The 26,556-nt window shown below is 40.2% G+C and overlaps 1 protein-coding gene across 2 annotated transcripts in view; it reads left to right on the top strand.

Annotated features, from left to right (window-relative positions):
- The window catches only part of COL3A1 (collagen type III alpha 1 chain), a 132,763-nt gene extending 121,780 nt beyond the window's left edge, over positions 1–10,983 (top strand). For both annotated transcript variants that reach the window (XM_073646298.1, XM_073646297.1), the window contains 3 exons: positions 2,929–3,116; positions 3,372–3,614; positions 9,943–10,983. In XM_073646298.1, coding sequence (XP_073502399.1) covers positions 2,929–3,116; positions 3,372–3,614; positions 9,943–10,089 — 578 coding nt within the window. In that variant the 3' untranslated portion in view covers positions 10,090–10,983. The remainder of the gene's footprint in view (positions 1–2,928; positions 3,117–3,371; positions 3,615–9,942) is intronic.
- The last annotated feature ends 15,573 nt before the right edge of the window (positions 10,984–26,556 follow it).

Below are 26,556 nucleotides of genomic sequence, written 5' to 3'. Positions count from 1 at the left end.
TGAGTAATGACTATAATGGGTGTCAATGGGAAATCTGAGCATTTTTCCGGCAGACCTTACAAAGAGGTCTGGGGGAGTGAAAATGTTGAAATGGATGGAAAAAGTGCTGAATGGAAGAGGAACATCATGAGGAAGACCCCTGGAAGCATCTCTGACTCCCAGATCACTGCTGAGAACAAAGGTTTCACATTTTTACTCCACTTTAAGCACTGACAATAAAACATTCAAAATTGACGAGAAATTGGAGTTTGCAGGAAAAAAAAATGTTAAGAAACATTTTTTCCTGTAAAATAACTTGTATATAAGGCAAAATTTAAAAAAGATTAAACAAGAAATATAATTAAAGTAAACCAAAATTTATTTTTTTATTAAAATTGGAAATTTCAGTGTAATTTATGAAGGTGGCAAGAAGTGCCAAAAATCAGGGATCCAGATACACCTTGTATTAGACATAAACCTCATACACATTCTGTTCAAATACTCATTTAGTGGTACTCATAGACACATAAAGGCTCTGCGCACACTGCAAAGCCTGCCAAAAATTTCAAGCAGGGTTATCCATACACCCTTGAAGGCACCAACTGGAGTGCCCCATAAAAAAATTATGAAATTGTAGTTGTGGTACTTCTACTCTCATAAAGACTTTGCACAAAGTGCAAAGCCAGTAAGAAATTATAAGTAGGGTCAGCCAGTCATCCTCAAAAAGTGACAATCATAAAAGGGAGTCAAAAACTGGTGAACATATATTCCCTTCAAAACAAATTGTTATTATTTTGATTAAAATACACCAACACTAAAAATTCTGTGTGTGCAAAGATATATATGATGTTAGCGTTGACTCAGAGACTAATCACAGCCAGGAAGGACCTATATATAACCCTAGTCTGCACCTATTGCTGTTCCTACCTACCAGCGGAGGTTGGCACCCTAAGATTCGATAATGGTGCCTCCGCTTGATGGTGGCTCTACCTTATATTCCTGGTAAGGTCCTGCTTCTGATACAGCACTGCAATAGAATGAAAGCAGAAAAGGTATACAGGTATCATAGAAGTCTGTATCTCTGTTGTTAAAAACGTGATTCAGTAGTATTCACACTATGCCACTCCTATTAGCTATGGCAAAGCCTAAAAACCTGGCCCTGATGCACAAACCAAGGATTTTTGTACTATGAGCACTAGTGCATTACCACAGTTTTACATCACAGAGGACAACCACCTGCGTGATACATACAGTACCTCCCATCAACTATGTGTCCGGTAGCCACCTTACAAAATATATATATATATATATAAATATATATATATATATATATATATATATATATATATATATATATGTATACACAGTACAGACCAAAAGTTTGGACACACCTTCTCATTTAAAGATTTTTCTGTATTTTCATGACTTTGAAAATTGTACATTCACACTGAAGGCATCAAAACTATTGTAGAGCTTGATGGGTTTTGCAACTGCACTTGGGTACACTTTCAAAGTTTTCCCAATTTTTCGGACTGACTGACCTTCATTTCTTAAAGAAATGATGGCCACTCATTTTTCTTTACTTAGCTGCTTTTTTATTGCCATAATACAAATTCTAACAGTCTGTTCAGTAGGACTATCAGCTGTGTATCCACCTGACTTCTGCACAACACAACTGATGGTCCCAACCTCATTTATAAGGCAAGAAATCCCACTAATTAAACCTGACAGGGCACACCTGTGAAGTGAAAACCATTTCCGGTGACTACCTCTTGAAGCTCATCAAGAGAATGCCAAGAGTGTGCAAAGCAGTCATCAAAGCAAAAGGTGGCTACTTTGAAGAACCTAGAATATAAGTCATATTTTCAGTTGTTTCACACTATTTTGTTAAGTATATAATTCCACATGTGTTAATTCATAGTTTTGATGCCTTCAGTGTGAATGTACAATTTTCATAGTCATGAAAATACAGAAAAATCTTTAAATGAGAAGGTGTGTCCAAACTTTTGGTCTGTACTGCATATATATATATATATATATATATATATATATATATATATATATATATGTGTATATATATATATATATATATATATATATACACATATAATTTTCTTTGCATTTTGAAGGGAATCCGACACCAACTGTTTTCTATATAAACTTAGAGCAGCATGATGTAGGCACAAAGACCCTAATTCCATTGGTGTGTCACTTATTGGGCTGCTTGCTGTCATGTAAATAAAACCAGTTTTCTCTGTGGCAGCTTTGTATAACCTCACATAGAAAGCCCATATAACACAATGGAGAAGGCAAACTACTGTCTCCTAGGCTTCAAGAGACAGCATGAACTGTTCTTTGCATATGAGCCCTATGATGCAGTTTTAATGCCCAAATTGTCAGTCTGTTATCTGCTATTGATCGTAAAATCTATATCTCTGAGAAAGTATGATATGTTGGAAGTAGAGCACAATAAAACGTGAAAGATTTGTTTATAGCAGTCAATAAGATCTCTGACATTATTAACTAACTTAAAATGACAGCTGCAATATTCAACAGTTACACTTTTACATTTTTTTAGATACTCAGTTTATGCATTAATTTCCATCAAGATATTGCTCAGCATACGGTAATTAATCCCAAAGCCCCCAATGAGCCTTACAATCTCATTTCACAATCTCAGGTATGGAAATACTTCAACAAATGCAAGAGCACAATTTTTCTATTCCATAATAAGACCAGAAAAGATAAATTCATGCAGGAAAAGATACAATGCATGAAGGACACAAGCAGAGCTTGAAGGACCACATTGGTTATTATGGGAACTCTTGGATTTTCATTAGGTGTTAAGTAATTTTAATTAAAAAAAATACCTTATGATGATGTCCTTCTTTCTATGGTGTCAACTAAGCCTTGAATTGTGTTTGGACATGACTTATTTTTCATTCACAGGAGAATACTGGATTGACCCTAACCAAGGTTGTAAAATGGATGCCATTAAAGTGTTCTGCAATATGGAAACTGGTGAAACATGCATTAATGCCAATCCTCGAAATGTCCCACAAAAGAACTGGTACAGCCGCCCAGAAGGGGTTAAGAAACATATTTGGTTTGGCGAGTCTGTGAGTGGTGGTTTCCAGGTAGGACTAAAAAAATAAGATGTTGTTTTGGTCATACATCAATAATAATGAGCAATTTAAACTGTACGTAGTTTAATATTGTACTTGACACAGAATATTTCATCTCACTGTGCTTTTTTTGATCCAGTGAAGACAGAACATAATGTTGCCCATCACTCTTGTAAACACTCCTTTAAAATCTGACTAACAAATGTTTAATAATTGTTTTTTAATTTTTCTAATGTAATAATATTATTTGCTACGGGCACTTTGCAGTTCAGCTATGGTGATCCAGAGCTCCCAGAAGATGTTGCTGATGTGCAAATGGCGTTCCTAAGAATTCTGTCCAGCCGAGGCTCTCAAAATATCACTTACCACTGCAAGAACAGTGTCGCATATATGGATGGACAGAATGGAAACGTTAAGAAAGCTGTGAAATTTATGAGCTCGACTGAAAGTGAACTAAAAGCAGAAGGAAACAGCAAATTCACATACACTGTTTTGGAAGATGGTTGCACTGTAAGTATTTGATCACCTCCAAGCTTTCTCCTTCTATTTACTCAGTTTTCCTGCTCTTTGTGTCTTACTTTCTTGCCTTTATTACTACCATTTTTTTTTATCTTTGCTAACAATAGGTCAGCTTGACATACAAAGTTGGTTTTACCATGAAAATATTTAGAATCTCTCATCCCTCTAAATTATAATTAATAAAAGCTGATCTGGAACAGTGATTCTCAGTCTTATTATATTAGAGGACTTCTCAGAAAATATTTTGATTCCCAGGGAAACCCTACCACCAAAAGAAAAACTTGTTTAGAGGTGACTGACCACACATATTAAATAATCAAAAATAAATGAAATAATGAATAACCCTTACATGAATGACACCTACACAACCGTGCATATTTTTGCCCATACTAGAAAATACATTTCAAACAGGTGATAGACCTTTAAAGATATCTAGTGAAGAACAGACAATTTTTCTGGGAATATTTCAGGAACATTTTTTTTGCAGAATTTTTTTTTCATTGACTACAGATTATCAGATGAAAATTTTAAACAGTCAACTTCTCTCTAAAAAAAAAATTATTTTTTGTTATTCCACAGACATATCAGTTTCATTAAAATTGTTCATTTATAGAAGTATAAATTAATGTTTCTCTACCTTAAGAAAAGGTAAAACATTGTGCAGTAATGTATTTTAGCCAATGCTCAAAATCTATGAGGCTGGAAATGAGACAGTGCTTGGTGTTGATGATGTTGATGTTCTGGGGAACCCTACTTCAGGCTCAAGAGAAACACTGATCAGAACCTTATCTACTATATAATCGGCTTATCCCGTCTGTCTGTCCGTCCAGGAAATCCCGCGTCGCTGATTGGTCGGCCGTGGCCAATCAGCACCGCGGGATTTCAGAACAAGATGGCAGCCGTTAGCGGCTCATCTGCTGCACGGAGGTCAGCGGCGATGCAGCCAGGAGATGACCGGCGCTAGCCGGTCGTCTACCGGTTGCTTGCAGCAGAAGTACCCCGACCGGCGGCCTAGGCGGCGCCGCTCCCCGGTCCTCCCTTCACACTTGCTGTCGGGAGATCAGCGGCCCTAGCCGCTGATCTCCCGACGGTAGCCGCATGGAGGTCAGCGGCGATGCAGCCGGGAGATGACCGGCGCTAGCCGGTCATCTCCCGGCTGCTCGCAACAGAAGTACCCGAACAGGCAGCGCCGCTCCCCGGTCCTCACTAACACAGTTCACTGATTGGTCGCGGGTTCCGGCCGTGACCAATCAGAGATATTGGCGCCAAATTTAAACAAAGTAGTGCACAAGCCATTTAAACACTGCTTCGCTGATTAGTCGCGCCAGGTCGGCCGCATACATATTCTAGAATACCCGATGTGTTAGAATCGGGCCACCATCTAATGTTAATATAATATGCTTGTCTGTAAATCAATCAACAAATGTACAGCTATTCTAGAAAACAAATGCTTCTAAAAACTACCAAAAGTAACTGATCATAAAACGGAAACAATACCAATAACTAGATAGAAAACTAAATATCTATATTAATTCATAATAACAAGGAAAACTAGCAGCACAGTTCTAATGTTGTTGGTGCAATACTTCCACGGGCAACCAGCCAAAAGGTCCAAATATTGAAAAAATAGAGTGGCAGCAACACTCCAATGGGAATAAGTGAAAAAACTGGACTTTATTCACACATATACAGTACAGACCAAAAGTTTGGACACGCCTTCTCATTTAAAGATTTTTCTGTATTTTCATGACTATGAAAATTGCACATTCACACTGAAGGCATCAAAACTATGAATTATGTGGAATTATATACTTAACAAAAAATTGTGAAACAACTGAAAATATGTCTTATATTCTAGGCTCTTCAAAGTAGCCACCTTTTCCACATGTGTTAATTCATAGTTTTGATGCCTTCAGTGTGAATGTACAATTTTCAAAGTCATGAAAATACAAAAAAAATCTTTAAATGAGAAGGTGTGTCCAAACTTTTGGTATGTACTGTATATTGTGAAGTTTCAGGTCCTCATTTGAAGCCTTTTTCAAGCATGAGAAAACGAGGAGCTGAAATGTTGCATTTACCTGTGTGAATAAAGTCCACTTTTTTCACTGATTTCCATTGGAGTGCTGCTTCCATTCTATTTTCCTATACTAATTCATAGATAGACAATGTGAAAAACACAATGGGGCCAATTCATTAAGACTGGCGTTCTGGGCCTACCCACGTCCCTCTGTGACCCTGCTCTTCCTCAGCTTTACTCATTTTGGTGGAGCTGCTTCAAACTGATGTGAAAATGCCAACTTCTTGTTGTGCAATGAACTGCAACTTTTTAAAACATTTCACATCAGTTTTCTGGCAAGAAAGCTTGATGAATGGCTCACTGTAGAATTACAAATTCATAGAACTTGTGACTTGAGCAGAAAGGTACAGCTTAAATAAAGTACCAAATATACATTAAATATTTGCCTGAACCCTCTGATAAAGCTAATTCAAAATGTGCGTTGAGGCTGTTTTTTGCCCTACTCCTGGTAATTACCCCTGGTAATTATTGGTTATTTGTTTAGGTGATAATTTGTCAAATATTTCATGTGCAACCACAATTTCCAAAAAGTTGGAAGACTGTAAAAGGTAAAGGAAACAAGAATACAGTGGTTTGGAAATCTTTTGTTTGTAGCCATATTTTATTCATAATAGAACACAGATAAGAAGTTGAAAGTTAGACATTTTTACATTTTATTTGAAAAAAGTATCTCATTTATAAATTGATGGCAGTGGCACATTTCAAAACACTTTAACAAAAGGCTGGAAAAGTAAGTGGTACTAATGAAAAACTGCTGGAGGGTCAATTTTCATCTAATTCACGTGACTGTATAAAACGAGGATGCTAGAGAGTCAAAGTCTCTCAGAACAAAAATAATCAGAGGTTCATTAATCTGTCAACAACTGCATCTAAAAATATTGGAACAGCTTCAGAAAAATGTTCCTTAATGAAAAATTGCTAAAACTTTAAATATCCCACAATCTACAGTATAGAATGTCATCAAAAGATTCAGAGATTCTGGAGAAATCCATGTGCACAAGGGACAAGGCCGATGGATAATATTGGATGCTCATGGTCTATAGGTCCTCAAGCGGAACTGCATTAAAAACCAGCATGATTTAGTTGTGTAAATCACTGCATGGGTTCATGAATACTACCAGAAATAATTACAGTCCTGCTCATTGTTATTGGCACCCATGAAGTTTAAGTACATAATGTGATATAACTCCTGAAAAAAATTAATCAAGTATTTTGTATAGAGCACTCGTGTTAAATACAAAAGAGCAAATGTTAAACAATAATTTAAAACCAAAAACAATGGGAGGGAAAAATAGAAAAACCTAAAGTTTGCCTTGACACTGGTATTGGCACCCTTTACATTAATTTTGTATAGAAACACATTTTGGCTCAACTATGGTAAATCAGAGAAGAGATTCTCCTGTGATTAATTGTCAGTGCCCATGTGACATGAATTAGCCAATGAATAATGACTTCACTGTTTTAAAAAGCCACATGGTAGGCCTTTTTCCTTTGTCACAATGGTGAAGACAAAGGGGTTGACATCTCAACTTCCAAAGGATATAAGGCCATCTCCAAAGACCTTGCTATCCCAGTTTCAACAGTGCGCAATGTTTTTAAGAAGTTTGCCAAGCATGGAACTGTCAAGAACCTCCCTGGACGTGGGGGAAAGAGGAAAATTGATAAGAGATGTCTTTGAAGTTTGGTGCGAATGGTGGAAAAAACACCACGTCAAACATCCAAAGACATGAAGTCCAGCCTGGAACAGTCTGGGGTCATGGTTTCAGCAAGTACCATAAGCCTCATACTAAACCAAACAGAGCTTTATGGGTGAAGGCCAAGGAAGAAACCATTGCTAAAGAAAAGACATAAAGAGAAATGATTAATCTTTGCCAAAGAGTACCTTGACAAACCACAATCCTTCTGGGAAAATGTTCTGTGGATGGATGTAACAAAAATAAAGCTTTTTGGCAATGCAAAGCAATAGTTTGTTTACAGATGGATCAATGAAGCTTATAAGGAAAAGAACACCTTACCAACAGTCGAGCTTGGTAGAGGATCCATAATACTGTGGGGTTGCTTTGCTTCGTCTGGTACTGGAGGCCTTGACCTTATCACAGGAATCATGAAATCAGAGAATTATCAAGAGATTTTAGAGCGAAATGTCCTACCCAGTGTAAGAAAACTTGGTTTGAGTCGAAGATCATGGGTCCTCCAGCAAGACAATAACCCAAAGCACACATCAAAAAGTACACAGGAATGGTTGAAAAAGAAAAAATGGACTGTTTTAAAATAGCCAACAATGAGTCCTGACCTTAATCCCATTGAAAATCTTTGGGATGAGCCGAAATCTGCCATTGGGAAAAAGAACCATGCAAACATTCAAGAGCTTAAACAAACTGCAAAGGAAGAATGGGTGAAAATTCCAGCTGAGAAGTTCAAGAAGCTTATAAATGGCTAAAAGAAATGTTTGGAGGCTGTAAGTAATGCCAAAGAGTGTGCAGCCAAGTACTAATTAGGGGTGCCTTTATTGCTGCACATGCTGTTTATTCTGTTTCTGCTTTGAAATTGAAACATGGAAGTTGAAAAACAATGTTTTATTGTTTTTTTACTTTGAACCACTAATTAATGAATCCTTAGGATATAACTTTGGTACATTTCTATTTATTTCTGAAGATATCGTTCAGTTTATGAAAAAAAAATTAAGGGGTGCGAATAATGGTGATCAGCACTGTATTTGTGAACACAGTTCATTGTGCAATCCACAAATGTAAATTAAAGCTCTATCATGCAAAGAAGCCATATATCAACACAATGCACAGTCGCTGTTGTCATCTCTAGGCCAATGTTTGTTTAAAATGGACTGAGTCAAATGGAAAACTGTTCTGTGGTCAGATGACAGATAGGCACTGTGTCCTGCGGACTCAAGAGGAAAGGACCATCCAGCTTGTTATCAGCACACAGTTTTAGGACAACACACACCCCCCCATCCAGAAAACGTCTGTTTCAGAGAAAGTCTTGCATATTTCAGCAAGACAATGCAAAACCATTTACTGGATCCATGACAACATGGCTTCACAGAATAAGAGTTCAGGGGATGACAGTGCAGTCCAGACCTTTCACCAATAGCAAACATTTGGTGCATACTAAAATGAAAAATCCGGCAAAAAAGACCCAGGACTGTTGAGCTGCTAAAATCCAGCATCAGACAAGAATGGGACAACATTTCTCTCCCAAAAAACTTCTCAGACATTTACAGACTGTTGTAAGAAGGGAATTCTACACAATGGTAGACATGACTGTGTCCCTACTTTTATGAGATATGTTGCTGCCCTCAATTTCTAAATGAGGTAATTTTTTCAATTGAAATGGAAAAATGTCTAAGTTTCACCTTCTGTTCTGTGTTCTTTGTTCTGTTATGAATAAAATATGTCTATAAGAGATTTTCCAATCATTGCATTCTTGTTTTCATTACATTTTACTTAGCATAACAATCTTTTTGGAATTGTTGTTGCATTTTTGATACTTTTGGGGGTGATTATAATTTGCCCTTCCCTCACAGTGATATATTATATTTTTGTATGTCAGTCCTGCTTTATTTCATGATTTTGCACTTGGAATTATAGTTTCTACATACAATATTGGTGACACCTAATTACTAATTGTCGATTTGTCAGTGTATCAAGTTATTTGGTCGACTTGAGACCTTTTTTAAATGGTCTATTTATCTATGTAATAATAAAGACATTTATATTGTTTTATATTTAGTTTTAGTATTGCCGGAATTCTTTGATCAGTTTCATTTGTCTGTAATCAGAGCATTATTTCTGGATAAGTTGTGTTTCCTTGTATTGTTTAAAGTGGGCATGTCTTATATTCACAATACAAATTGCATGCTATCCAGAATAGTCCCACCTATTTTAGAAATAATAGTTTTCTCAGTTCATCTTGAGCTACAGTAAAGCAGGACTCAAAAAAAAGCTAATTTAAATATCAGGGAAGAGATTTTTCAAAATAATTATACAGCCATTACAACATGTACTTTCAAAGTAAGTACGCCAACTTTGTCAGGTCTAAGAGATCTACTTAATAATGTATGCAGTTAGTATTGTGAAATGTGACTGATCCTCTTTAAACATACAAAGTACGTCCAAAATCTGTTCAGTAACTTTGGTAATTAATAGTTACTATATTTTTTGTGGCATTCATTATTCCAATGTCAACCCTACTTAACCTTATACTCTATTTCTTATTGCTTTATAGAAACACACAGGAGACTGGGGTAAAACAGTTTTCGAGTACAGAACACGCAAGACTATGAGATTGCCTATTGTAGATATTGCACCATTGGATATTGGAGGACCAGATCAAGAATTTGGTGTTGAAGTGGGACCAGTATGCTTCTTGTAGATTTAGGGTATTACTTAATTTTAAACCACAGCAAACAATCAGCACTCCGGTTTTTGTCCCTTTTATAACTGCGTCACCAAAATAGTAATTTATTTTCCACACATTGTGGAAAACAGGGATGATTTGATGGAGAGGCGCTAAATATTTGCAATAACACAAACTAATTGCTTTGCTCTATTTTTTTCTACAAAATTTCCTATTTTGAAGACCTCTGAATGGTGCTATAAAATATCAAAATGAAAAATTAAAGAACACTGTGTATTTTTAAAAAAAAATTGTGGCAAAACAAGCGCTGATCAATACATTCATCAAACTCCACCCAACTTTCTAACCAAGATGAAGTTCATAGCATACAGAAAGAACTTCCATGTTTCATCTACCTCATCATGGACAGAATGTGGGGAGAGTTTGATAACGCATTAGCATCACAGCAACATTTTGTCAAGCACAAATACTATTTTGTATAGGATCTATTGACCTGAACTGATAAACAAATTCAGTTTTGCTAGGTGCTGTCTATATGTTCTTGTCATTGTTGGCCAAGACCACTAAAATATAAGGGAAGTTTGAAATCGGACATCATGGTGCTAAATGCTAACATCTTTCCACTCAGAAACTTTGTGCAAAGTATTGACTGAACACAATAGCTGAACACAGGGGAAGAAAAAAGTTTTACAACACAAGAAAAATGTTTGTCTTCTGTTTAAAATGATTTGCAGGCAAACAACTTCTTTAATGGCATGTGTCAATGGCATGTGGCATTAGTCAATGTTAGTCAGCAATGTTAGTATGCTGCTGGAATACTACAACACAGTTGGCAGGCTTTAACCATCTTTGTAAACTTCTCATGGTTGTTGTGTAAAGAGACACATAATAAAATGATGTACAAACTCACTCACGTGTTTTGGAGTTGTCGTTTTATTATTATATGCTACATGGTAGCATCTCATGCCAATGTCACAAAATATATACATACAGTGGGGAAAAAAGTATTTGATACACTGCCGATTTTGAATAACAAAAATCGATATGCCAAGAGGGTATAGAAAGTAGCTAAAAAATGAAACCCTTTAAAATATAACCTTTATTAAAATCAATAAAATGTTCACTAGAACCTAGAAACATGTATATAAAGTGCATAAAAAAGTGATCAAGTGCATATACTAGGATAACTAAGTGACAGAAGGGTGCTCTCTCCCTGATTGTACCTTATGCACACCTTTGTAAATGCGGAGGTTGGCGCCCTATAAAGATTGCGATATTGTCACCCCTGCTCATACGTCATCTGTCCATGGGCTATCCTATATTGTCCTAAGACAAGACGGACAGAGATCGACGATGCCTAACACACTACAATAATATAAGCAATGCAGGGCATAGAGGATTTTTTTGTGATGGGTAACCAAATAGAACATAGTAAGACTATTGATATGTAAATAAGAGATAAATATTCATAGATATGCTGCAATACAAAAGTACCTGAAGTAGATAAACATAAACAAAAACTAGACCAAAAATCAAATGGAACCATGAATTCTGTTGTCTCCAAAAAAATCCTTAAAGAGACTGTCCAGCTATCTGTTCGTGACCCCAAGCTGAAGTGCACTTGTGTTATGCAGCAGGACAATGATCCAAAACACCCCAGCAAGTCCACCTCTGAATGGCTTAAGAAAAACAAAATTAAGACTTTGGAGTTGCCTAGTCAAAGTCCTGACCTTAGTCCGATTAAGATGCTGTGACATGACCTTAAAAGGGCGGAAACCCTCCAATGTGGCTGAATTGCAACAATTTTGCCAAGATCAATGGGCCAAAATTCTACCAGAGCGTTGTAAAAGACTCATTGCCAGTTATCCCAGTTATCGCAAATGCTTGATTGCAGTTGTTGCTGCTAAGGGTAGCCTAACCAGTTATTAGGTTTAGGGGGCAATCACTTTTTAACACAGGGCCCTGCAGGTTTGGATTTCTTTTTCCCTTAATAAAAAAGACCTTCATTTAAAAACTGCATTGTATGTTTACTTGTGTTATCTTTGTCTAATATTTAAATTTGTTTTGTGATCTGAAACTTTTAAGTGTGACAAACATGCAGAAGAATAAGAAATCAGCAAGGGGGACAAACAGTTTTTCACACCAATGTATACTGTATGTAAATATTGCACTGTGGTCTCTGCTGACCCTATGACAGGGATGTCAAACTCAAATACACAGAGGGCCAAATTTAAAAGCTTGGACAAAGTCGTGGGCCAACTGTCATGCTAGGTATGGGAACGACCCAGCGTACGATGAAGGGAAAAGGGGGGGAGCCCAGCAACTAGGGAAAGGGAAAGTGGAGAACCCTAGGTAGATCTCACAACACCCTGACTCCCGTATCATCCCTAAATAGGTTCCTCACCTATCACTGAGCAGGATACCTAATCCCTGACTGACCCTAGAGCTAGGCCCTAGGTAGGGAGAGGGAGGGGGGAACTCCAAGAAGAAACTAGCCGACTGCTAGAACTCCAGGCCTGAACAGAGGAAAATACTTCTATCACCAGCGATTCTCTGGAGAGACTGGGTGATATTTAAAGGTCCAGCAAGGGTGTGAAATTAGCAGCAGAAAGTAGAGCTCACCGCTGGGTCCTAGAGAGGGAGGGATGGTGAAAGGATTAAGAAAGTGTCTGCAAGGCCAAGCTCAGCGACCTTCTACAGCTGGATCCAGAATGACGGTCTGTCACATCCGACACACCCGTGAAAGTACCCCCCCTTCTACGCGTGGCCTCCGGACACTCAGGACCAGATTTCTCTGGATGAGAGGCATAGAAAATATGAACCAACCTAGGGGAATTCACCTCTGATGCTGAAACCCACATCCTTTTCTCTGGACCATAACCCCTTCAGTGCACCAAGTCCTGATGGAACGATTTTGAAGACGAGAATCCACAATCTTTGAAATTTGGGACTCCAAATTGCCATCAACCCCTATTGGGGGCGGCGGCAGTTTGAGAGGGCTCAAGAGGTACCACATACTTTTTGAGCAGAGACCTGTGGAACACATTGTGGATCTTAAGAGTCTGAGGTAACTCAAGACAAAGCGCTGCTGCGTTAATGACGGCGGTTATTTTATAGGGACTAATAAATCTAGGTCCCAACTTCCAGGAAGGAACCTTCAACTTGATATTCCTGGTAGACAACCACACAAAGTCATTCACACTTAGGTCTGGGCCTGGCGAGCATTTTCTGTCAGGTATGCATTTATATTCGTCTCCCATGAACTTCAAATTACTCTGAACCCCCAGCCACACAGACGAGAGCAACGAAGCAAAACGTTCCTCCTCAGGAACTCCCAAAGCCCCTCTTCCACTAAAGGTACCAAACTGTGGATGAAAACCTTATGCACCAAAGAAAGGTGACCTGCCGGTAGACTCTTGGCGATGATTATTAATAGCAAACTAGGCCAACGGTAAGTAAGATGCCCAATCCTCCTGTTTCTCAGAGACAAAACACCTGAGGTAAGTCTCCAAATTTTGATGAATGCGCTCGGCCTGTCCATTCAACTGACGATGGAAGGCAGAGGAAAAAGACAACTACACCCCCAGTCGAGTACAGAAAGCTTTCCAGAATTAGAATCAAACTGGATTTCCCGATCTGACACCACATCGGAAGGAACCCCGTGAAGCTTCACGATCTCATTAATGAATACCTGAGCAAGAGTTTTGGCATTTGGAAGGGGCGGTAATGCAATAAAATTAACCATCTTACTGAACCTATCTACAACCACCAGGACCACAGTCTTGCCATCAGATACCGGTAGGTCAGTAATAAAATCCATGGACAATTGTTTCCATGGCCTGCTAGGGATAGGCAGTGGAAGGAGAGGACCAGATGGACGGGTATACGATACTTTAGAACGCATGCAAATACTGCAAGCAAACACATGTTCAACTATATCCTGATGCACAAAAAATGACAAAAAAGGAGGTCCGCAGTTGCCTACCACATAGATGAGCAGCAAGCACCGAGTCGTGATGTTTACTAATTACCTTACGGCGCAGATTAGATGGTACAAATAACCTCCCCGAAGGACAGGAGGCAGGGGCGTTCCCATGAGCCTCCAACACCTCTCCCTTTAGATCAGCGTACAAAGCCAAAATGACTTCCTCCTTCTGCAAAATAGGGGTAGGGTTCTCATGGTCACCACCACCAGGGAAACTCCAAGATAAAGCATCATCCTTGATGTTTTTAACCCCTGGATGGAAAGTGACAATAAAATTGAACCTAATAAAAAACAGAGACCATCTAGCCTGCTTAGGGTTGAGACGTTGAGCAGACTGAAGATATGATAGTTTCTTATGGTCTGTGATAAGAGCAATAGGATGGACTGCCCCCTCCAATCAATGTCGCCATTCTTCAAAAGCCAATTTAATTACCAAAAACTCCCTATTACTCAAGTCATAATTTCTCTCAGCCGAAGATAATTTTTTGGAAAAGAAAGTGCATGGACACCATTTACCAGGGGACAGACCATGAGACAACACAGCCCCAACCCCCACCTCCAACACATCAACTTCTACAATGAAAGATTGAGAAACATCGGGTTGACTGAGTATAGGTTCTGTGGCAAAACATTTCTTTAAGGAGAAAAAAGCCTGCTGGGCGGAATTCGACCAGTTAGAAAGATCAGACCCCTTTCTTGTCATGTCAGTGAGGGGTTTCACAATTGCTGAATAATTTTAGAGAAATTTCCAGTAAAAATTAGTTAAGCCCTGAAAGTTCTGTAATGCCTTCAGGTTCTCGGGACGGTCGGAGTCAAGTACAGCACAGATTTTCTCCCGATCAATCTGAAAACCCGATGGTGACAAGAGGTATGCCAAAAATTTCACCTCCTGGATGGCAAAAACACATTTCTCTAGTGTGGCATAAAGTTTGATATCCCTTAATATCTGTAGTAGCTGTTTAACATGACCCTGATGAGTCTCACAATTAGGTGAGTAAACCAAAATATCACCCAGATAGACCACCACAAACCTGCCCACTAAATGACGGAAAATATTGTTTATGAAATGCTGGAACACCGCAGGTGCATTGGTCAGACCAAAAGGCATAACCAGACTCTCGAAATGCCCCTCAGGGGTATTGAATGCCATTCTAACCAGATTGTTGGTTCCCTTTATATCCAACTTGGAAAACTCCTTAGCTACCACAACCTGGTTGAATACATCTGGAATCAGAGGAAAAGGATACGGATCTCGGACAGTAATTTGATTCAATTCCCAGAAATCTAAACCTGGACCGAGACTCCCATCTTTCTTCTTAGTGAAGTAGAACCCTGCAGCCACGGGCAAAGATGAGGGTCTAATATGTCCCTTCTCCAAACTCTCAGCAATGAAATCCTTCATTGCTTGTCTCTCAGGGCCCGAAAGATTATATAGTCTGGACTTGGGTAGTTTATCTCCGGGACTCAGGTTAATAGGACAGTCATATGCACGATGAGGAGGCAAATCCTGACATCCCTTCTCAGAAAATACATCCTCAAAATCAGACAGAAATGCAGGCAAGGTCTCCGTAGAGACCGCAAAGGGAAATTTTTAAGCAGTTCCCATGACAGTAATCTCCCCATTCAACAATTTCCCTGGATAGCCAATCCACAATCGGATTATGTTTCACCAACTAGGATAGACCCAGTAGAATCGGAGTGGGAAGGCCCTCCAGGGCATAACAAGGAATTACTTCACAATGAAAAGACCCCATCCTCAGTCTTATATTATGTACAATCTGAGTCAGAGCTCTCTATGGAAGTGATGCTGAGTCGATGGCATAAATAGGAATGGGCTTAGTTAATGTACAGCAAGTAAGCCCATGAGTTCTCACAAACCCAGCATCAACCATGCTCACTCCAGCTCCACTGTCTACAAACACAGAAATTTTCTCAGTCCTGCTCTCTATCACCACCTCTGCCGTCAGGACAAACCGAGAACTGCATGTTGAAGACAAACACACCCCCTGATTATACAACTCCACACTACCAAGGGTTAAACAAATTTTTTTTTGCTTAGGAATCGAGTGACAGACCCCAATAAAATGTCCCTTGTTACAGCAAAAAAACACACCTCCTTTCTCTTGCGGATTTCAGGGGAATTATGCGACGCAGTAGCCCCCGCTAGCTGCATGGATTCCTCCAGACTGGCCTGGTGGCAAAGGGGTGTTGCCCCGAAAAGAGAGCTCAGGAGAAGGTGGTCTCAACCATCTATCCCGAAGGCGTCTATCCACGTCTATAGCCAATGACATGGCAGCCTCTAAGGACCCTGGGATTTCGTAAACTGCCAAGGCATCTTTCAACCTTTCTGAAAGACCCTGACAAAATTGGCTTATATGAGCCGGGTCATTCCACTTGGTATCAGTTGCCCCTCTACGGAATTCGGAACTACAACCCCTGGCAAAAATTATGGAATCACCGGGCTCCGATGATGTTCATTCAGTTGTTTAATGTTGTTGAAAAACAACAGATCACAGACATGGCACAAAACTAAAGTAATTGCAAATGGCAACTTTAGGGCTTTAAGAAACACTAAAAGAAATCAAGATTAAAAATGTGCTTCTCAGTAAGGGTAATTTTTTTTCAGACCAAGGAGAGGGAAAAAATTATGGAATCACTAAATTCTGAGAAAAAAATTATGGAATCATGAAAAACAAACACACAAAAGAACACTCCAATACATCACTAGTATTTTGCTGCACCACCTCTGGCTTTAATAACAGCTTGCAGTCTCTGAGGCATGGACTAAATGAGTGACAAACAGTACTCTTCATCAATCTGGCTCCAACTTTCTCTGATTGCTGTTGCCAGATCAGCTTTGCAGGTTGGAGCCTTGTCAATGACCATTTTCTTCAACTTCCACCAAAGATTTTCAATTGGATTGAGATCCAGGCAATTTGCAGGTCATGACATGACAAAAGTTCCAGCATCATCACCTTGCCCAATGTAGATTTGCGATTCATCACTGAATATGACTTTCATCCAGTCATCCACAGTCCACAATTGCTTTTCCTTAGCCCATTGTAACCATGTTTTTTTCTGCTTAGGTGTTAATGATGGCTTATGTTTAGCTTTTCTGTATGTAAATCACATTTCCTTTAGGCGGTTTCTTCCAGTTCGGTTACAGACATTGACTCCAATTTCCTCCCATTCGTTCCTCATTTGTTTTGTTGTGTATTTCCTGTTTTGGAGACATATTACATTAAGTTTTGACGCTTTGATGTCTTCCTTCGTCTACCAGTATGTTTGCCTTTAACAACCTTCCCATGTTTTTTATATTTTGGTCCAGATCTTAGACACAGCTGACTGTGAACAACCAACATCTTTTGCAACATTGCGTGATGATTTACCTTCTTTTAAGAGTTTAATAATCCTCTCCTTTGTTTCAATAGACATCTCTGGTGTTGGAGCCATGATTCATGTCAGTCCATTTGGTGCAACCGCTTTCCAAGGTGTGATCACTCCTTTTTAGATGCAGACTAACGAGAAGATCTAATTTCATGTAGGTGTTAGTTTTGGAAATGAAAATTTACCGGGTGATTCCATAATTTTTTCCTCAGAATTGAATGATTCCATAATTTTTTCCCTCTGCTTGGTCTGAAAAAAATTACCCTTACTGAGTACCACATTTTTAATCTTTATTTCTTTTAGTGTTTCTTAAAGCCCTAAAGTTGCCATTTGAAATGACTTTAGTTTTGTGCCATGTCTGTGATCTGCTTTTTTCAACAACATTAAACAACTGAATGAACATCCTCCAAGCCCGGTGATTCCATAATTTTTGCCAGGGGTTGTATAAGTCTCCACTGACCGATTCCCCTGCTTAAGGCGACGTAGCCTAGATTCAGGCAAGGAGATTCGATCAGGATCATCATAGATGAGGGATAGAGCCCCTAAAAATCCCTCAACTGACTGGAAACAAACAGAAACAGTATGCCCAGGATTGAGGCTCTCTTGGTAACAATGAGATCACAATTAGAGATGAGCGGTGTTCGACTCGAACTGTTCGCCAATCTCAAATTCGAGCTGTTTTGGGCGGTGTTCGAGCCGTTAGACGAACATGAACGATTTGAAAAAAATTCGGCTGTTCGAGGTTATGTTCGATAACTGTTCGTGCACCAAAATCATAACTGGATTTTTTTCTCAGTAATGCTGAAAATTAATGTTAATACGCAGTTTGAGTGTACAGCGGGGCGGGGGGAGGGGCAGGTGATGGATCTTTGCAGAAATAATGAAGATCTCCATTTTTTTTTTCTCTTTCCCGCATTTACAGTGGGGAGCTGCAATCTGTCAGCCTATCAGCAGCGCACACACGGAGCGAACTGCTTTTTTTCACACACGCAAGGGCATGTGTCATTGGCAGTGTATGTCACATGTCCTTGCCCTATAAGACCCAGCCATTTTCCCCGTCGCCACCATTTTCTCACTGCTGCAGCTGCGTGTTAGACGGCACCGCTGTTGCTGTGTGCGCTATACTTTGTTAATTTCAAGCCAATTTTCGCACAAATCTCCAGATAGCTTGGGAGTAGGGAATAGTTGTGATTGCAGTCCTTTTGAGGACTAGGTTACATCATTTCCTACGACTTTTATCAGGCAGGTCTGTGCTCTTAAATAGATAGGTTAGGAGTAAAGACTAATTGTAATTGCAGTCCTTTTCAGGGCTAGGTTACATCAGTTCCTATCACTTTTTGCCAGGCAGGTCTGTGCCAGTGCTGTGCAAGTTTTTTTCACAGCATTTGGCTAAATCTAGCAAAGCAAATCCTTTCTGGCCTATTGCAGAGTGTGTTAGTCAGTGGAGTAGCCTATCTGTGTTGCAAGCTACACCACCTGTATATAGAATACAAATTGTTTTACTGCACCTAGTGAAGTAAAACCTTTTGGGCATAGCATCATTCTATTAGTCCATTTATACTAACCTCCACCAGGCTGCAAACTCAATATAATTTTTTTCTGCATCTAGCTCTGAAAAAATATTTAGGCTTCAAGCAGTGCGTGGGACTTGTTCTATTAGTCCATCTATACTAACCTCCATCAGGTTGCAAATTCAATATAATTTTTTTCTGCATCTAGCTCTGAAAAAATATTTCGACTTCTAGCAGTGTGTGGGACTTGTTCTATGAGTCCATCTATACTAACCTCCATCAGGTTGCAAATTCAATATAATTTTTTTCTGCATCTAGCTCTGAAAAAATATTTCAGCTTCTAGCAGTGTGTGGAACTTGTTCTATTAGTCCATCTATACTGACCTCCATCAGGTTGCAAATTCAATATAATTTTTTTCTGCATCTAGCTCTGAAAAAATATTTAGGCTTCTAGCGGTGTGTGGGACTTGTTCTATTAGTCCATCTATACTGACCTCCATCAGGTTGCAAATTCAATATAATTTTTTTCTGCATCTAGCTCTGAAAAAATATTTCAGCTTCTAGCAGTGTGTGGGACTTGTTCTATTAGTCCATCTATACTAACCTCCATCAGGTTGCAAATTCAATATCATTTTTTTCTGCATCTAGCTCTGAAAAAATATTTCAGCTTCTAGCAGTGTGTGGGACTTGTTCTATTAGTCCATCTATACTGACCTCCATCAGGTTGCAAATTCAATATAATTTTTTTCTGCATCTAGCTCTGAAAAAATATTTCAGCTTGTAGCAGTGTGTGGGACTTGTTCTATTAGTCCATCTATACTGACCTCCATCAGGTTGCAAATTCAATATAATTTTTTTATGCATCTAGCTCTGAAAAAATATTTCGGTTTCTAGCAGTGTGTGGGACTTGTTCTATTAGTCCATCTATACTGACCTCCATCAGGTTGCAAATTCAATATAATTTTTTTCTGCATCTAGCTCTGAAAAAAAATTTCGGCTTGTAGCAGTGTGTGGGACTTGTTCTATTAGTCCATCTATACTAACCTCCACCAGGTTGCAAATTCAATATAATTTTTTTCTGCATCTAGCTCTGAAAAAATATTTTGGCTTGTAGCAGTGTGTGGGACTTGTTCTATTAGTCCATCTATACTAACCTCCACCAGGTTGGAAATTCAATATAATATTTTTCTGCATCTAGCTCTGAAAAAATATTTTAGCTGGTAGCAGTGTGTGGGACTTGTTCTATTAGTCCATCTATTCAGACCTCCATCAGGTTGCAAATTCAATATAATTTTTTTCTGCATCTAGCTCTGAAAAAATATTTTGGCTTGTAGCAGTGTGTGGGACTTGTTCTATTAGTCCATCTATACTAACCTCCACCAGGTTGAAAATTCAATATAATTTTTTCTGCATCTAGCTCTGAAAAAATATTTCTGTTTCTAGCAGTGTGTGGGACTTGTTCTATTAGTCCATCTATACTGACCTCCATCAGGTTGCAAATTCAATATAATTTTTTTCTGCATCTAGCTCTGAAAAAATATTTCAGCTTGTAGCAGTGTGTGGGACTTATTCTATTAGTACATCTATACTAACCTCCACCAGGTTGCAAATTCAATATCATTTTTTTCGGCATCTAGCTCTGAAAAAATATTTCGGCTTGTAGCAGTGTGTGGGACTTGTTCTATTAGTCCATCTATACTGACCTCCACCAGGTTGCAAATTCAATATAATTTTTTTCTGCATCTAGCTCTGAAAAAATATTTTGGCTTGTAGCAGTGTGTGGGACTTGTTCTATTAGTCCATCTATACTAACCTCCACCAGGTTGCAAATTCAATATAATTTTTTTATGCATCTAGCTCTGAAAAAATATTTCGGTTTCTAGCAGTGTGTGGGACTTGTTCTATTAGTCCATCTATACTGACCTCCATCAGGTTGCAAATTCAATATAATTTTTTTCTGCATCTAGCTCTGAAAAAATATTTCGGCTTGTAGCAGTGTGTGGGACTTGTTCTATTAGTCCATCTATACTAACCTCCACCAGGTTGCAAATTCAATATAATTTTTTTCTGCATCTAGCTCTGAAAAAATATTTTGGCTTGTAGCAGTGTGTGGGACTTGTTCTATTAGTCCATCTATACTAACCTCCACCAGGTTGGAAATTCAATATAAGATTTTTCTGCATCTAGCTCTAAAAAAATATTTTGGCTTGTAGCAGTGTGTGGGACTTGTTCTATTAGTCCATCTATACTAACCTCCACCAGGTTGCAAATTCAATATAATTTTTTTCTGCATCTAGCTCTGAAAAAATATTTAAGCTGGTAGCAGTGTGTGGGACTTGTTCTATTAGTCCATCTATTCTGACCTCCATCAGGTTGCAAATTCAATATAATTTTTTTCTGCATCTAGCTCTGAAAAAATATTTCAGCTTCTAGCAGTGTGTGGGACTTGTTCTATTAGTCCATCTATACTAACCTCTACCAGGTTGCAAATTCAATATAATTTTTTTCTGCATCTAGCTCTGAAAAAATATTTCGGCTTGTAGCAGTGTGTGAGACTTGTTCTATTAGTCCATCTATACTAACCTCCACCAGGTTGCAAATTCAATATAATTTTTTTCTGCATCTAGCTCTGAAAAAATATTTCGGCTTGTAGCAGTGTGTGAGACTTGTTCTATTAGTCCATCTATACTAACCTCCACCAGGTTGCAAATTCAATATAATTTTTTCCTGCATCTAGCTCTGAAAAAATATTTCGGCTTGTAGCAGTGTGTGGGACTTGTTCTATTAGTCCATCTATACTAACCTCCACCAGGTTGCAAATTCAATATAATTTTTTTCTGCATCTAGCTCTGAAAAAATATTTTGGCTTCTAGCAGTGTGTGGGACTTGTTCTATTAGTCCATCTATACTAACCTCCACCAGGTTGCAAATTCAATATAATTTTTTTCTGCATCTAGCTCTGAAAAAATATTTCGGCTTCTAGCAGTGTGTGGGACTTGTTCTATTAGTCCATCTATACTGACTTCCATCAGGTTGCAAATTCAATATAATTTTTATCTGCATCTAACCCAGCCAATACTTTTGGGCTAATACCACAGTTTGGCCACTCAGCTCTGCTCGGTTCCCATCGATTGTTTTTTGTGCAAACAACTCCAGAGTTGTGAATTAATTAACCACCAAAATGAGTGGAAAAAGGCCTGCTGCTGGTGGAAAGGGGAATAGGCATGTTGGGAAGGGAAAAAAAGGTTGTGTCCATGGGGTAGGTGTTAAAGCAACAGTAACATCTGCAGAAGAAAGACCATCTTCCAGCCAAACTAAGATGTCTACTTCTTTTAGCGGACTATGTGATAAGATCCCTTTCTTACGGCCACGCCAATCGCTACAAATTCCAGATGAGGCACAAAAACAGCAGGTGCTTCAACGGATATCAAGTGCTCCTTTAAATGTGCTCTCCTCCACCTCAACTTCAACATCACAAATACTCCAGTCCTCAGAGGTGTCACCCCAATCGCACTTGCTTCCTCACAGCTCCCAAGTCTCCAGCTGCCCGTCTGAGTATGGGGTAGAACAGATGGTTGAGTCTGCAGAGCTGTTTACTCATACTATAGCCTGGGAATCAGAGGTCGACTCCAGCGCTTCTGTGAATCCAGACGAAGAAATGATCTGCACTGATGCCCAGAATCTTTATGAGTCGGATCCAGGACCAGACGCAGAAGGTTCTGACCGTAATGTAGACCCTCGTTCCCAAACAGTAACTCCTGTTGGTGGAGACAATGAGGAAGACGATGATGAGACTCAAATACCTGATTGGAGCGACAACTTTAGTTTTTTGTCAGGGCAGGAACAGGTTGGCTCTGAGGACGATGGGTGTGATAACACACAGGGTGATGATGATGAGGTTGGAGATCCCACTTACTGTCAACCCACAGTCAGCCAAGAGATGAGGTCAGCAGAGGAGGTGGAGGAGGATGCTAGTGACGACGAGGTCAGGTTGCGCCTTCCTGGACAGAGACGCAGTGCTGGAAGCACGTCAACAACTGCATCCTCAAACACAACTCTGCCTCTGACCACAAGTCGTCGTGGCTCTTCAGGTCGCATGGGTGCTAAGCCTTGCATAGCCTGGGCATTTTTTCAGATCGATAAAGATGACCCAACTCGTGTTATCTGTAACATTTGTCAGCAAAAGCTAAGTAGAGGCCAAAAAATACATAGTTTGAGTACATCATGCATGAACCGGCACATGGATATGAAGCATAAGTTGCAGTGGGAAGCTCACTGTGCTACAATGCGGCCTAGCCGGCTGGGCCAACCACTGTCTGCCACATCTTGTGCATCCGCGGCCTCTTCATCCTCTGTGACTGGGGGGACAGCGGTCACACCTGTTTTGGGAAGCAGACCTGCCACCTCTTTACCCGCAACAGCCAGTGTGATTGGCAGGTCATCATTTTCTTTGGAGGTGGAAACACCAGCTGGTGTTCAGCGCTGTCCGACATCAATAGCACCACCTTTGGATCAAGGCAACCTAACATGTCCACCTGCATCTTCCTCACAGACCGGCAGTTTGCCGGGCACACCCTTCTCAACCCCGTCTAAGCACAACAGCCAGCCCTCGGTCCCTCAGATGTGGACAAGTAAAAGACCATTTCCTCCTATCCATGAGAAAGCTAAGAGGTTGAATTTCACCATCTGCAAGCTCTTGGCTACAGAAATGCTGCTTTTCCGCCTGGTGGACACAGAGGATTTTCGAGACCTTATGTCCGTCGCAGTGCCCCAGTACCAGATGCCCAGTCGGCACTATTTCTCAAAGAAAGGTGTGCCTGCGCTCCACCAGCATGTCGCACACAACATCACCGCTTCTTTGAGAAACTCTGTGTGTGACAGGGTGCATTTCACCACAGACACTTGGACGAGTAGGCATGGTCCTCCACCTGCACCCAAAGCCTGTCTGGTCATGCCACAAGCTTTCTAACTGCGCAGAAGGGATCCTGCACACCTCCTTACTATGCTGGCAGCAGGGCTCAACGTCATCAGGCGATTTTTACTTTGAAATGTCTGGGAAATGTGAGTCACACAGCTGAGGAGTTGTGGTCAGCTCTGGAGAACCAGTTTCATGAATGTTTGTCTCCACTGGACCTGAAACCAGGGAAGGCCGTGTGCGACAATGCTGCAAACCTGGGTGCGGCCCTTCGCCGGGCCAATGTCACACACGTGCCTTGTATGGCTCACGTGTTGAACCTGGTTGTCCAGCAATTTTTAGCCCACTATCCCGGACTAGATGGCCTTCTGCAGAGGGCACGGTCGCTGTGTGCTCACTTCCGCCGTTCGCATCCAGCAGCTCAGCGACTTACATCTCTACAGAAGTCGTTGGGCCTGCCACTTCACCGGCTAAAATGCGATGTGCCTACCCGGTGGAATTCAACTCTGCACATATTGCAGCGACTGTGGCAGCACCGATAAGCCCTGATGCAATACGTTCTGACGTATAGCCTGGGCCAACGAGATCCAGAGGTGGGGCAAATCACGCAGGAGGAGTGGTCTCAGATCAGGGACCTATGCACCCTTCTGCACAGTTTTGAAATGGCGACGAAGATGTTTAGTGCTGACGATGCCATTATCAGCATGACTATTCTGGTGATTTACATGCTGGAGCACATGTTAAACAGAATTCGGAGTCAGGTGGTGCGACAAGAGGAGGTGGAGGAAGTAGAGGAGGAGGAGTTGTATGCGGAAGGGCTAACATCTGCAAGGTCCTGACGGTCGGCAGCACCAAGGCGGCAGGCATGTGAGGGTAGGGGAGATGGTTTTACCAGGGCGCATGGTAGCAGCCAAACTAGTGAGGAAGGTGCAGGAGCCCAAGAAGAAGTGGAGGACGAACTGATGGAAGACTCATCAGATGAGGGAGACCTTGATCACATTTCTGTTGTGCGAGGTTGGGGGGAGAGGGCAGAGGAAGGATGCATGATTGTTACTTCGCCACCAACACAACAGGGACTTGGTGCTCCTGGATGCGCAAGACACATGAGTGCCTTCTTGCTGCACTACCTGCAACATGACCGCCAAATTGTGAGAATTAGAAATAATCCTGACTACTGGGTTGCCACACTGTTAGATCCCCGGTACAGTAAATTTGCAGAAATTATTCCTGCCATAGAAAGGGATGCACGCATGCAGGAGTATCAGCAGAGACTGTTGCAGAATCTTACATGTGCTTTTCCACAAAACACCAGTGGTGCACGTAGTGAATCTCACAGTTCCAACTTGCCAACCATGGGACCGTCGAGTGTTCAGCACTCAAACCGTAACAGAAACACAGTATCTGCTGGTAACATCAATTTTGCTGAATCATTTCACCACTTTTTTAGCCCATCCTTTGCAAGGCCACAGGAGACAAGAAGTCTGACACATAGTCAACGCCTAGAGACGATGGTAAAGGAGTATCTCCAAGTAAACATTGAAGCCATGACTGTGTCACTGGACCCTTGCTCTTTTTGGGCTTCCAATCTGGATAAATGGCTGGAGCTCGCCACTTACGCCTTGGAGATCTTGTCATGCCCTGCAGCCAGGGTTCTGTCTGAACGTGTGTTCAGCGCTGCTGGTGGTGTGCTGACAGATTAGCGCACGCGGCTCTCCACTGATAATGTAGACAGACTCACGTTCATAAAGATGAACAAATCATGGATCCGAAACGACTTTTCTACCCCTGTGTCATCCTGGGGAGAGTAAAAGCTTGATGATTTGTTAAAATCACCTCACCAACCGTTTTAAGCTTTCAAATTACTAATCATGTTTATCTGTATCTTGGCTGGAAAATAATTTGGGCCTTGTAGCAGTGTGCAGTACTGATTCTATTAGGCCATCTATACTTAGCTCCACCAGATTTAAAATTACTAATCATTTTTATCTGTATCTTGGCTGGAAAATAATTTGGGCCTTGTAGCAGTGTGCAGTACTGATTCTATTAGGCCATCTATACTAAACTCCACCAGATTTAAAATTACTAATCATGTTTATCTGTATCTTGGCTGGAAAATAATTTGGGCTTTGTAGCAGTTTGCAGTACTGATTCTATTAGGCCATCTATACTAAGCTCCACCAGCTTTCAAATTAATAATAATTTTTAGCTGCATCTAGCCCGGAAAATAATTTTGGGTCTCCTAGATGCGCAAGACACATGACTGCCTTCTTGCTGCACTACCTGCAACATGACCCTCAGATTGTCAGAATTCAAAGTAATCCTGACTACTGGGTTGCCACACTCTTAGATCCACCACACTCTTCGATCAACCTTTTCATTTTAATAAAGAACAAAAAAAATGGTAATTTTTGAAATTATAAGCATTAGCAGGTTATTAGAAACTGAAATCAAACAGTTTTCAACTCAAAACTTTATTCTAGGTGATGTTACATTTGCACATAGGACCCTTTGTTCGAAAGGAGCTTCTGAACTCTCTCGTCCATTGAATTTGTCAGGTTTTGGATGGTTTCTGCTTCAATTGTTTTGCATGAGGACAGAATACCCTCCCAGAGCTGTTGCTTAGATGTGAACTGCCTCCCGCCATCATAGACACTCCTTTTGATGATGCTCCAGAGGTTCTGAAT

The sequence above is a fragment of the Phyllobates terribilis genome, unplaced genomic scaffold, assembly GCF_046119375.1.
Source record: "Phyllobates terribilis strain yellow unplaced genomic scaffold, ASM4611937v1 Scaffold_9__5_contigs__length_417890890, whole genome shotgun sequence".
NCBI classification, from domain to species: Eukaryota; Metazoa; Chordata; class Amphibia; order Anura; family Dendrobatidae; genus Phyllobates; species Phyllobates terribilis.
The sequence above is the reverse complement of the archived record's forward strand: the minus strand, read 5'-3'. Positions and strand labels throughout refer to the sequence as shown.